Source organism: Schistosoma haematobium, chromosome 1 (genome assembly GCF_000699445.3).
Source record: "Schistosoma haematobium chromosome 1, whole genome shotgun sequence".
Taxonomy (NCBI): domain Eukaryota; kingdom Metazoa; phylum Platyhelminthes; class Trematoda; order Strigeidida; family Schistosomatidae; genus Schistosoma; species Schistosoma haematobium.
Genome location: NC_067196.1, coordinates 12682938 through 12697454, shown reverse-complemented (window position 1 = coordinate 12697454; position 14517 = coordinate 12682938). Strand labels below are relative to the sequence as shown.

General features: G+C 30.7%; 1 protein-coding gene across 1 annotated transcript in view; it reads right to left on the bottom strand.

Annotated features, from left to right (window-relative positions):
• Positions 1–1930: 1930 nt before the first annotated feature.
• Positions 1931–14517, bottom strand: part of MS3_00002776 (uncharacterized protein) — a gene marked incomplete at both ends in the record, with an annotated part of 39402 nt that continues 26815 nt past the window's right edge. Inside the window, 4 exons of the mRNA XM_051210404.1 lie at positions 1931–2308; positions 3157–3413; positions 6625–7416; positions 10056–10744. Coding sequence (XP_051073166.1) covers positions 1931–2308; positions 3157–3413; positions 6625–7416; positions 10056–10744 — 2116 coding nt within the window. The remainder of the gene's footprint in view (positions 2309–3156; positions 3414–6624; positions 7417–10055; positions 10745–14517) is intronic.

The following is a 14517-nucleotide window of genomic DNA, read 5'->3' as shown; positions in this document are numbered from 1 at the left end:
AAGTTTCGCTTATGGGGTCGTGGATGAGCACCTCTGAAGAACCTCTTACCAGGAAGAAACGGCCATCTAGTGCTTTTAGGTTTTCAATGATTATTTGATTTAAGTGGAATTCTTATTCAATTGAAAACCTTGTTTATTATATGAATTCGAAGACATTGAAATTAAATAGTATGCACATGTTCAGTAATAAACATTACTAAACAAGAGAATTAATGTTGTATAAGCATTTAGGGACACGGGAAATTGTATAATTACTAGACACGTGAATCGAATTTCAGTTTAATATAGCTGACAAAATGCAATCAATAAAACATTTACTCAGTCTAGACTACTCACAGTGTTTCTTTCCAGATTCTAACAATCAGTTTTATGTTTATTTAATAAGTGAGTATTGCATAGTAGAGTGTAATTTGCACTCATAATGTCATTTGAAACCCATACATTTAATAAATATTTATGCTTTTCATTTTAAACATCACAATGTACTTCAATAAACACGTTCATAATATCTGAAAGGGTTTTGTGGAGATTTTAGAAATTTCACTGATTGAAATCATGATTCAATTGAAGCTAGACCACCATGGAAAACCTGAAAGCACTGGACGGCCGTTTCGTCCTAGTACGGGACTCCTCAGCAGGGCGCACCCACGATCCCACACCCCTTGAGATTCGAGCCCAGGACCTATCGGCCTCGCGCCAGGTTCTTAACCAACTAGACCACTGAGCCGGCATCCAATGGTGCTAATGTCTGACTTCAACCAATCCACGTTCATAATAGACAATTATAGATAACTCCAGTAGATTAAAATAGAATTTTTAGTAAGAATGACACTTTGTATATACACTACTCACTTACTAAATGAACATATAAAAAAAATGATCAGAAGTGTCATATACGATAATAATATTAGAATACACTGAAAAAAAAATTCACAGTAAGCTTAGTCTTTTTATTCAATAATAATCATAGAACCATCAAGGTTTGATGATTGTATAGATCAAATAGTTATCTTATAAAACATTATACTATTTTTATAATTAAGAATTCACTGGGGGGTAACTTATTGTAAATTTAAAATATAAAAGTGATCAAATGATCAATTCATAATAAATAAATAAAACAAATTACTTTTTTTCAATTAAATTTAACAACAATAAATTACAAATTATATTTGTATTTTATTAAAATTGTTATCATAGATTCATGTATTATTTGAAAAAGTTTTGGCGCCCTTTTTTCCAATTCATTATACTATTAAATTTCTGAATTCATATAAACAAATAATTCAAGAGTGAAATTAAAAACAAACAAACAAACAAAAACGAGACTGATAAAAAGAAGAGAAAAAATGGAAAGAAAAACAAAGAATAATCGATAGAGAAAAAACAAACAAATGAAAAGATGAGATGAGATTTATTCTAATTTATATCATGAATATGCATAAAATACAATTATACAATGATTCTTGTGAAATTCCATATCAAGTATAGAAAGCTAATTAAATATATAAGAAACTGGATACCACTCTACATACATACATACATACATACATACATACATACATACATACATACATACATACATACACATGTATATCACATCATTCTACAGGACATAAATGAAGGGATAAAAGAAAATCAAACTATTATGATCATTATTATTAATTGATGGAAATAAATAAATAATAGTTTATGACAATTCTTAAAATTATAGTGTTTATATATAGTGAATATTTGGTATATTTTATTTTGATGATAAGAGAATGATATGTATGAGTGTGTGTGTGGAGGTGGGCGATTGGGTAGATGGATGGGGGTGGTGTTTGTAACTATGTATCATTATGTAATAGAATCAATTGATTGACCTGTTATAGAACATAAAATGGAATGTATTTAAATTATACAATTTATATTTACTATTCATTTATAATTATCGAACTGATTGAGATAAATTATCAGAATATGATGATAAATTATTTGTTGAACATAATAAATCAGATTGTATATCATTTGGTTGTATTAAATTGTCAATTAATGATCCATTATTTGAATTTGTTGGAACATGGACATAAAGATTAAAATCGGAATTTATTGATTTTGTATAAATATTATCGATTTTTTCTTCATTATAATCATAGGTAGTGATACATGGATATAAATTTTGACAATTTATCTCTTTTAATTGATTAACATTTTGTGTTGTATTATATTGATTGATTGAATTGATTTCTTTTTGTTTTAATTTATCTGAACAAATTTGATTGGTAATATTTCGACGAAATTTAGCGCGTGCATTTTGAAACCATACCTCAAAATTGAAATAAAATAGAATCAAATAAAAGTTATATTATTATTTGTTTAAATTATATTTGTGATTAAATATTAAAACTATGGTTAGATTACATAGAGATTACTTATAAGTTGATGAATTTATAGTTTATTTGTTTTCTATTGATCAATATATATATATATATATATATATATATATATATATATATATATGAGGTATTAAGGATAGACAGAATGATCATCAGACAAAGAAAGAGTTGGAAAACAGTAAGACTTGACAATATATACCAGCTTAAGAACTGAAGTCAGATATAGAAGTAACTGAATAGATACTCCACATTCTATTCAGGAAGATTGAGTGAGAAGAATGAGTACCCCATTAACATACTAAAGAAAGGAAATTGTAACAAGTGTGAAAACTATAGAGTAATCGTGTGGTGTGTGCTACTTATATTGACATGATTAGTAGATGATGTTAGTCGTGAAAAGAGGGTCTGGCAGCAGAGAGACAAGAGGATCGAACAGTAAAGACTGGAAACAAAATACAATTTGTATGAAAATGCAAAAACAATGAAGTCTAAGTCATTTTGGGACAATCGATGGACATTTTGCAAATTAAGCATTTACTTTATGATTATTAGATTTTATTAACAAGTCCTGTAATTTTGTGTTAAATACATTCGATTGTCCTCACCCATCTTCTGTTCAACTCTGAAATGTCGGTACATCCAGTTGACGATTCTCAGTTAGGATGAGACGCATGTCATAGATTCCACTGCTAATCACTATCCGTCTTTATTTATTCAAATAAGCTTTACTGATTATAAAGAGAAAAAAAAAAGAGAAACACAACTATATTCTACTTACTTGTAAAACACGTTTAGATAAACCAGTTTTTTGTGATAATTGTTTTAAATCTTTAGAATCTGGATTATGACTAAATTCAAAATAAGATTTCATTATTCTTAATTGTTGATGTTTAAATGATGTACGTATTCGTTTAATTTTTCCATTATTTTTATCTATTCGTCTATGTAGTTTTTCATTAGATAATAAACGTTCATTTTCTGATTTTCTTATAAATTTTATTGATTTGATCGATTTTATTGGTTCTGATTTTGTATCTATAATAAAAATCAAATTATAAAATTTTTTTTTAAAAATTGATCAATATCAATCAATAAAAGAAAAGTACATTCATCAAATGAATATCTGATCTAATATATTCTAACTGAAAATAGAAGTCTAATAATTTCAATATTCTCTTCATATAATTCTATTCTTGTAATGCAAAAAAAAGAGATATCCAGTTTATATGTGAATATTTTTATCAGAATGGGTTTTGTGAAGATTTTTAGAAATTTCACCGGTTGAAATCACGAGTCAATCGAACCTAGACTACCATAGAAAACCTGGAAGCACTGGACGGCCGTTTCGTCCTAGTATGGGACTCCTCAGCAGTGCGCCTGGCGCGAGACTGATAGGTTCTGGGTTCGAATCCCGTGGGGGCGGGATCGTGGATGCGCACTACTGAGGAGTCCCATACCAGGACGAAACGGCCGTCCAGTGCTTCTAGGTGTTCCATGGTGGTTTAGCTTCGATTGACATATGAATATTTGTCAAAATTAAAATGAATCGTTTAACAAAAATTGGGCGCCGAGGATAGAGAAGTCATTATATGTCTAAACTTTTTCAAGGGTAATAATCAAAAGTGAAAATGTTTGATCTAAAATTTTGATTATTATTCTGAAGAAGTCTAGACAAGTATGTTGAACGAAACGTTGAAAGTATGTTCTATTTCAATCGCTGAGAAATTTTTTCAAATAGAATTCTTACATATCTAGTTTATAGTTAAAGTTTAAATGTTTATACTTTCTATGTTATTGTAATACAAGTCTAGATATTGAATTAAGTATTGATACATCGATATGATCTTTCTCAATTTGTCATTAGCTTACAGCTAAATGAAATGAATCAAATAAATAGTATAGAATAACAGCTTTTTTAAGCTAACTTCACAAATTACTGCTACCAACTCTAATATAACTACCAACTAAACACTTAATATACTATTAAATTCATACTAGCACTATATATATGTATATATAGTTGGCATAACATAGATAATTATGTAACTGAAATCAGTTTTAGCATTACTGTAATCCCCCAACAACATTTTATGGTAGTAAACTTATTGAATGTTGATCAAATTACGACCCTTATCAGTAAATATTAACTATGTGATCACATAAGATCAGGTAGATTTTAACTTACCAATTTTACAGTCGGTCTAGTCTGTTTTCAGTCAGTTATCAACCAACAGTCACATTATATCATAAAATAAATATTGACAAAAAATTTAAACTATGCAATTAGCACTCAAGAGCTAGAAGGAATTAGGTTTATTGTGGAATTTGAATGATTTTGGATATATTCTTTCGGGATCAGTGTTGTGCGGTACTTATGTGTCCTAAATTGAAACAAAGCATTTACTCATCATTTTCTGGTCAGTCCCTCTTTAAAACTGTTGAAGGAACTTCCATAAATCACTTGACATATGTTAATATCCACATAAGTTTCAAAGGGTCTTATAGTTAGCTTTCTCAACTCTCCATGCAATTCGATAGCATATTTAAAGATAAGAGTGAATATCTTTTTGTTTCAGTCAGTAATAACCATATTACAGATTATGATTCTCTTCACATAGCAACTTGACACAATATATCGATCAGAATCTAATTATTACAGAAAAATTGATCTTTAATTTTCGTTTGTGGTCTTTGATAGGTTATTTCTCATGCAATTCTCTTACATGTTATTAGCCTTCACAAAAGAACTCAATTGAATGACTGTTGATTCCCTGACATTTTTCAAATTTTGGATACTTAGTCAATCTCAACTACTAAGAGTCCAATCTATTTATACATAAATAGGTTATGAATATGACTTTTAAATCAGTGCTGCATCAAAAATACATTTTCATTAGTTTAAATGATCATTGGTTTGTTAAGGTTAATGATGCCTTAATTCTTTGGATGCTTTGAATATAACAGCAAAATATATAAAAAAACAGATTGTTTCTATGTGAAAAGTTTTCAGTTAATAAAATATCATTCTATGTAGTTTATTGAAATAAAACTTAACATCTGGTCAAATTCATTTTGTATTGTTTGTTTGAAGCGGACAGTACTGGATTAAAGTCCCTGTGTGAACATCAACTCGGATGCATGTATATCTAACTGATGAATCCTAAATAGGACGAAACGCGCTTCTTGAACTCCACTACTAGCCACCATTCATCTTTGTTTAACATCAGATCGTTTAAAAATGATTTAATGACTACATTATGTGAATAAAATGTCACAGAACTTGAGAGTTTTTCGTTCCTCCCTGGTAAAATGACAATATATTATTACAAAATATTATTTACAAAATAATATTTCATAATGGATATAATACATAAAATGTATTTTAAAATTGAGTAAAATAGGTGACTAAGTCTTTATAATTCCTTTTTAATTCACTTGGTATTGTTTGGCTTGTATCTTCCCATTGAGTTTTTTTTAAGACTGTAACTGATCAGTCTGTTATTGGCATATGTACATACTGTGCGTATGCCTTGATATTGCCTTAATTCACAAGCTTTTTGTAAGCAATGATGGATAGTGGCTAGCAGTGGAATCCAGGAATTTGGGACTCGTCAGGTGGATGTACTTGCATCCCAGAGTTGATGTTCACTCTGAGACTCGAAACGCGTGTCCTGGATTCCAATGCTAGCCACCATCCATCATTGCTTACAAAAATTCCATTTTAATTTACAAATTAACTTTCAACTATAAAGAACAAAACAGGATTTTATTGGATATTATAGTCTAGTGCTATCACATTTTCCATGGTTGTCTAGCTTCTATTGACACATAAATTCAACTATCAATGTACTATCAGAAAAGTTTTTGTGGATATTATGGTAATTTTAATAGTTGAGATCATGTGTCAATAGAAGCTAGACAACCACAGAAAACTTGGAAGCACTTGACTATAATATCCAATAAAATCCTTTTTTGTTCTTTATGGTTGAAAGTTAATATGTAAATTAAAAAGGGAATTATTAAGGCTTAGTCACTTATTTTACTCAATTTTAAAATACATTTTATGTATTATATCCATTATGAAATATTATTTTCATCCTATTGTGAAACTCCTGATTAGTGTATATCCACGATCCTGACCCCTTCCCCCAGCGAGATCTCAACTTACAACCTATCAATCTTACACACAAGCGTTTAATTTACTGTTAACAACAAAATTATTAAATTAAACTTTCTCATAACTAACTTTTGAATAAATTAACAGATTTCACAGTTGTTTTATTCATTATTTCATTTGTTATAGTTTCATTGAATAAAGATTGTTGTTTATTCATTGAACTCATATTTTCATTATAATTATTCGTTGAAATTTCACATAAATCAGTTAACATTGATAATTCACTTTTATTTATAAGATGATTTTGATTAGTATCTTTTAATGTGATTATATTTTTATGTACATCTTTATTTGTTGATATACCAATTTTTGATGTAGAATTCACATTTGTAAAATTTCCAACAGGACATAATGGTGGTGAAGTTGATAATGAAATACATATGGATGATAATGAAGGTGAAGAAGATGAGGAAGAAGATGAGGAGGAGGACGATGAGGACGACGATGATGATGATGATTGAGAACAAAATGAATATAATGGTGAAGTTAAAACTGTACTAAGTGGTGTTCTAGTAGTGATTGTATTCAATATACAATTTGTATTCATATCATTATTGATATTATCAATTATATGATTAGATTTAGTATTAAATGATTGTGTAACAGTTTCTATACTTGGTAATAAATTAATTCTGGTATTATCCATTTCTGTTATATCTTTTGATTCATTTAATTCATTATAATTAGTAGTTGATAAGTTTGAATTTGAAATGACATCATCAGTAATATAATTAATAGTTGAATCATTTAAACAAAATTGTGAATTATTTAATTTATTTAAATCTTTATCATGAAATGAAAAATTTTTAATAGGGATTTGTGAACAATCAGAAAGACATTCATTGATATTTTCATTATGAGCTATAAATAATGATAAGGATAGAAATCAAATAGTAATCGATATTTTTTATAAATATATTTAGTAATTTCAATGGTTAAGATCATGAGTCAGTTGAAGCTAGACAACCATGGAAAACCTGGAAGCACTGGATGGTCGTTTCGTCCTATTATGGGACTCCTCAGAAGTGTGCATACACTATCCGTCCCCTGCGGGATTCGAACGCAATACCTACTGGCTACGAGCGCGAACGCTTAACCTACTGGACCACTGAGCCGGCATCCAACGGTGTTAATGTCTAACTTTAACTAATTCACAAAATTGAGTGACACATTCACCATTGTTTTCAGTGAGTTACTATCTCACAACAGACCCGGTTGAACTCCACTTGTCACTATTTATTTATAGATTTAGATTGAAAAGAGTTTATGATTGTAAATTGAAGAAAAATTTTCATCTTTACATGAAATATTAAAGCATCATAATGTAGAATACAAGAAAAATATTGGGTGTTGATATTAATCTGACCATTTTTATTTCATTTTAAACAATGGAACTTTATAAACTTAAATAAATATAAAATGTAATTTGATATAAACATAGTTTCTATTTACAATTCATTACCTGTAATACATAGTTAAGACATTTAACATTTCATTACATTTTACGCTTGTTAACTCTCATGGAGAAGTATAGGCTGTTCAATAACTCTATTCTGGGCAATTATTTCCAGTTGTTTATAGTTACTATTCATTCGTTTCACGTCCGTTTTCAATTCGTTTACAATACGTTCCTTAGTCTTTCACTTTTCCTATTTATTTCAAGATTCCAAGTTAGCACTTGCCTCTTGATACAGTTTGATGATTTCTTCAATGTATGTCCTATCCACTTCTAATGTCTTTTCCTAGTTCCCTCTCAGCTGGAAGTTGATCTGTTCTCTCCCACAGTAAGCTGTTGCTGATGGTATCCTACCAATGGATATTGAGTATATTGTGTAGACAACTGTTTATAAATATATTTACTTTTTTCATTCTGGTTGTAGTAGTTCCCCAAGTTTTAGCTCTGTACAGTAGAACTGTCTTGACGTTCATATTGAAGATTCTGACTTTGACATTGATTGGTGGTTGTTTCGAGTTCCATATGCGGCCCTTGCTTTGCCAAATGTGTATGAAATGGAGTCCATTTATTTACTCAATGATAACTATAACCAATCGAGTGAATATGATCTTCAGTATTTTATTGTGTCCTTATAAGGAATATGGTGAATTTAGGTAATATTTTCTTATTGTATTATTGAGTTACATATAAATGTTGACTCCATCAAATGAATACTTTATAGCTGCCATTCACTGAAATGTTTACTGTTACTCCAGACATAAAGATTAGTCTCAAAATCATCACGGCGGAAATCAAAGTGATCTGAATAGTCTATTTTGACATAAAGTTGAGCAGAAATATAAATATATATATAGTTTTCTGTTGTGACACTTTGTTATCTTTTTATAATAATTTAGATCTTCTGAACACTTCCAGTACTTCCAGGTACCTTTTAAATGTAAATTACTGGAAGGAGTTTGTGCTTCCTGGTTTTCCATAGTAGTCTAGCTTCAAATGGCTCATGATTTCAATCTGTAAATTATTGGAGTTTGAAGCGTGAACAATTAAACATCCGCTCAGTAACCCCAGGGTATCAAGCTCATCGTGAAGTTTCGAATTTTTACATTCGATTACTGGAGGAGCTGTATGTGCGAACTCATGAGGAGGGATATACTACCATAAAATAAATGTCCGGTTTACTACTCCCCTCAGTAGTTCTCTGACTACGATCAGTTCGTGATACAAACTACAAATTGAAAACTTTGCATAAACTTCCTATACTAATCATGAGTATAACTTTCATTTCTACCAAAGTTCTTATGGTTAAGGGAAGTCATTGATATTTGGCTTATATAACTGACTCGATTTTAATAGATTGATTTGATTTGAGATCTAGATCTTCTAATACTTAGCTGAAAATGTTTTTGGTCGTATTTAAAATCCATTTAACTTTAAATTTTCTGAGGTTGACTACATTACTTAAGTTAGTTAGTAGCTAACAGATAAATAAAAGTATTTTTAGGATTATGAACGTTGAAGAAATAAATTGATATAGAGCATTAACTTATTTAGCATTTTTGAATCCAAACTTTTGATGGTGGAATTATTCCGTAAAAATACATTGATAAAATTACAATCCACAAAAAGTTTTTTAGCCTTAATAAGAAACCACAAACAGTGGATTTCAGTCATGTCGAAAGTAAGACAGTTATTTACAACAAGCAGTAGGAGATTTTCGCAAAAACACATGTTGAGTTGATTAAATACCAACTCATGGATCTAGAAATTAAACCTCCATATATCAGACCAAATATACTAAATTCGATTCCCTGAAGTGAAATCGTAGCTCCTCAATTCACATGAAGTTTCGTACTACTTCCTAGTTTTCAACGGTCATCTAATATAAATCAATTATTGATCTCAATTCATAAAGTACATTTGAACATTCAGCAAAGAATTAGAGGAATTCAGTTAAACTTAATTCAATATTAATATAAAACTTGAGTTCATAAATCAATAAATCTGATAAGATTTTCTTGATAAAATTATAAAACAAAAAACTTACGTTTCATTAAGTAATTTTGACAATCATCAATATGATTTGAATTGGATAATATTAAAGGAGTTAATTGTTCTGCTGAATAATCAATAATTACATTTTCTATTGAAATTTTTTCATTTGTATTACATAATTGAATAAGTGGAAAAAGTTTTTGCGGATTATTTTCATTATTACTAGTTGAACTACTATTATTATTATCAGTAGTATCATAAATAATCGATAAATCATTTTGCTGTTGATAAGAAGATTTTGTTAATAAATTTGGAAAATAATTTTTTTTTATTATTTCAACATTTTTATGAAAATTATTATTCTCTCCAAATAAATTAATTGAATTATTTGATTGTAAAAAATTAATTAAATTAGGAAATTTATTATTTATATTTAATGAATTATGAGATGTGGATATAGTTGATTGAATATTATAAGATTGATTAGCTTCAGTTATTGGATCGGTTGATATTAATGTTTTATTCATAGTAAATGATTGATTACTATTATTAGTAGTAGTATGATTATGTAATGAACATTGAATAGTTTGATTTTCTAATATATAAGTATCACCATATTTTAATAATCGACCACAACTATAACAAGTGAAACATGATTCATGATATAAAGTATCATAATTAACTTGAAATATTAAATCATTTTTATTTAATTTAATGCCACATCGGGAACAAGAAGAAAGTCTAAAATGAGAAATAAAATAGTGAAAGATAACTAAGATACTCTCTTTTTTTAAATGAATAAAACTAAACGTTTGTACTGTCAAACTTATCTACTCGAATCCTCATTATTCCCTTTGCCTTTTGATTTTGATAAGCATTATGTAAAAAAGTCTTTTTTATCTTACCGATAACACATCAGAAAGGTTATTCTAAGAATCCACCATTGAGTTCAGTGGGTGACTGGCTCACATCTGACATGGTTGGACTCCATACTGAAGTTTTTTTATTGATACATATCTTGTTGTACGATTAGCATCCCGATGAAAAAAATATTAACGCAATATCATGGATTGGTTGAAGTTAAATATTAATACTGTTAGATGACGGTCCAGTAATCTAGAGATTAAGGGTTCGCACGCGAGATCGAAGGTTATGGATTTGAAGCCCACGTGCGGACCGCAGATGAGCATTGCTGAGGAGGTTATCAACGGTGGTCTAACATTGATTGTTTTATGATCTCAATTGAAACTGAACAATCTTCATAACCTAATACTGAGAAAAGTAGAGTTGTGTTACAATTTTATCATTAAAAATTAAGTCCTTGTATAGGAAAACAAGTCAGGATACGTTTATGTAGAGCATAGACAAGCTTAAAATTTCCTATCGATGATTTGAGAAGTAAATCATTTAAAATTAATATTCGCTTGGTTCAGTGTACATTTGTATGACAAAATAATAATTGTTTTTGATTAAGATCATGAATCGATGAATGTTAGATTACCATTGAAAACCTGGAAGCACTGGATGGCCGTTTCGTACTAGTATGCGATTCCTTAGCAGTGTGCACCCACTGGAGCTAATCCGTGTCAGATAGAGACAGATATCAACCTCAGAAAATGGAGGATGGTCGCGTAATTTTGTGTGTTAGTTGAAGTTAGGCATTAACACTGTTGGAAGTCAAGCATTTGCGTGTGAGACTGAATGTCCTAGGGTTCGAGCCCTGTATGCAGGATCATGAATGCACAATACTAAGGAGTCTCATACTCGGACAAAACGGCCGTCCAGTGCTTCCAGGTTTTCAGTGATGGTCTAACATCCATCAATTCATGATCTCAGTCGAAAACTTAACAATTTCCACAAACCCACGCTGAAAATAATAATTGTAAAATGCATTAAACAAATTCATCAAGCTGTGAAAACAAAGATAAAATTAATAAATAGATCATATAACTTTAGATTATTCAAGAAAATATGAAAATGCTAACTCTAAAATTTGACAATGTTAAAACAAATGTTCATTAATGAATAAGATTAGTTCAATATTATAAATGAAGAAGGTATAGAGAAATTTTATAGTACAACGTTAAATAAAAATAAAAGAGATTTTTTGGCTACTTTTAAAAAAATAATCATCTTCATAAACTACAGGTATTAGTTTAACGGACTAAAAAACGGGGGTTGAAATTTACAAAGTCATTCATAACGACTATCAATGTCAGCCCTATTGTATGTTAAAATTCTTTGTATACATTGAAAAATATTTGAGCTAAATGATAAAACTGTTAAGCTTGTAGTTGCAGATCATAAATGACCTAAAAGTATCATTTAACTAAATTCATAGTTTTCAGAGGTGAATTTTGAAATAAGTCATCTATTTCGAAAACATTATGGGTCATTACACATTTAGTAATCTTTAGATACAGAATTTGATTATTTTCAACAACAACAACAACGATCGTTTCGTCCTAGCATGGGGCTCCTGAGTAGCACGCACCCATGACCCAGTACGTGAGATTCCAACCCAAAACCTTCAGTCTTGCGAGTGAACTCTTAGCCTAGAGACCTATGAGCTGGCATCCAAAGGTTTTAATATCTAATTGTCTACCATTGTCTTTAGTGGGTAACTGTCTCTATAACAGACACGGTTGAACTTCATCGATCACGGCTTCTCACAAGAACTCCAGAAAATACCTCATGAAACCAGTCACTATTGAGCACACGATGATGATTATTCATCCAGTGCTTCCAGGTTTTCCATGGTGGTCTAACTTTAATCAACTCGTGAATTCAACTATTAAAAAATTACTACAATATCCACAAAACCCTATTCTGAAAATAATACTCATTACTTGGATTACACACAATCTAAACAAACTGAAGAATCATAGTAATTCATACGTTTACATGGTAAAGAGAAATTTATTTCAATAAAAGAATGGAAAAGATTGTATCATTAAGTGATTCGAGATCCTTATTGTCAAATGAGGTTACACAAGAATCAGGGATTATGAAAGACAATTGTCTACTTGATAGATAAGAAGAAAAATGAAAAACATAAAGGTTATAATAATAAGATCTGAATTGTTGTTAAAACATTGTTAAAACATAATAATAACTGATTACAGTTAAACAGACAAAACAACGGTTTAAATAAATCGAAGAAATAATTGAAAAAAAAGGGAATTAAAGTCAAAAAAGGATGAGAGGTTGTACTTATCGTTTTTGAACACAGAGTTCGAGCTTTAATTGGTGGATTGCTAATGCTTCAACAGTGCATAAGTTTTTGATTCGATCTCCCTTCGATCCAGTTTCTTTGAAAGAAAACTCCTTCGAGGCGGTGTGACCACAGTTGATAAAATGCTTCTGTAATGAACTGGTAATTGTCTTGTATTCTCCTCTTAAAAGCCATACCAGGTAGTGTTCTGAGATGTGTTTAAAAAGTGATCGCTTTGTGTAGCCGATTTATTATCAAAAAATACTGCTTAATATAGATTACTTACTTACTTAAGCCTGTTACTCCCAATGGAGCATAGGCCGCTGACCAGCATTCTCCAACCCACTCTGTCCTGGACCTTCTTTTCTAGTTCCACCCAATTCTTGTTCATTTTTCTCATGTCTATTTCCATTTCTCGGCGTATTATGTTCTTTGGTCTTCCTCTTTTCCTTTGGCCTTCAGGATTCCATGTGAGGGCTTGTCTTGTAACGCAGTTCGGTGCTTTCCTCAATGTGTGTCCTATCCACTTCCAGCGCATCTTCCTGATTTCTTCCTCCGCTGGGATCTGGTTTGTTCTCTCCCACAGTACGTTGTTGCTCACAGTATCCGGCCAACTGATCTGAAGTATTTTGCGTAGACAACTGTTAATAAACACCTGTATTTTCTGGATGATGGCTTTCGTAGTTCTCCAGGTTTCTGCCCCATACAGTAGAATTGTCTTGACATTTGTATTGAAAATCCTGACCTTGGTGTTGGTTGACAGTTGCTTTGAGTTCCAGATGTTCCTCAGTTGTAAATATGCTGCTCTTGCTTTGCCGATCCGCGCCTTCACATCTGCATCAGATCCACCCTGTTCATCAATGATGCTTCCCAAATACGTAAAGGTTTTTACATCTTCCAAATCTTCTTCGTCAATTGTGATTGGATTGGTGCATTCTGTGTTGTATCGGAGAATCTTGCTTTTTCCTTTGTGTATATTGAGACCTACTGCTGCTGAGGCTGCTGCTACACTAGTCGTCTTCTCCTGCATTTGTTGTTGCGATTACGATAGGAGGGCCAGATCATCTGTGAAGTCTAGATTGTCCAGCTGCATCCTAGATGTCTACTATATCCCGTGTTTCCCTTCATGATCTAGTCGATCACCAGGAGAAAGAGAAAGGGTGAGAGTAAGCAACCTTGCCTGACACCGGTCTTTACTTCGAGCGGGTCTGTGACCTGTCCTCCATGCACGATTTTGCAGGTTAATTAGTGTAGATTATATGCTAAATTAAGTATTATGGTATTCAGTTAATTATCCATA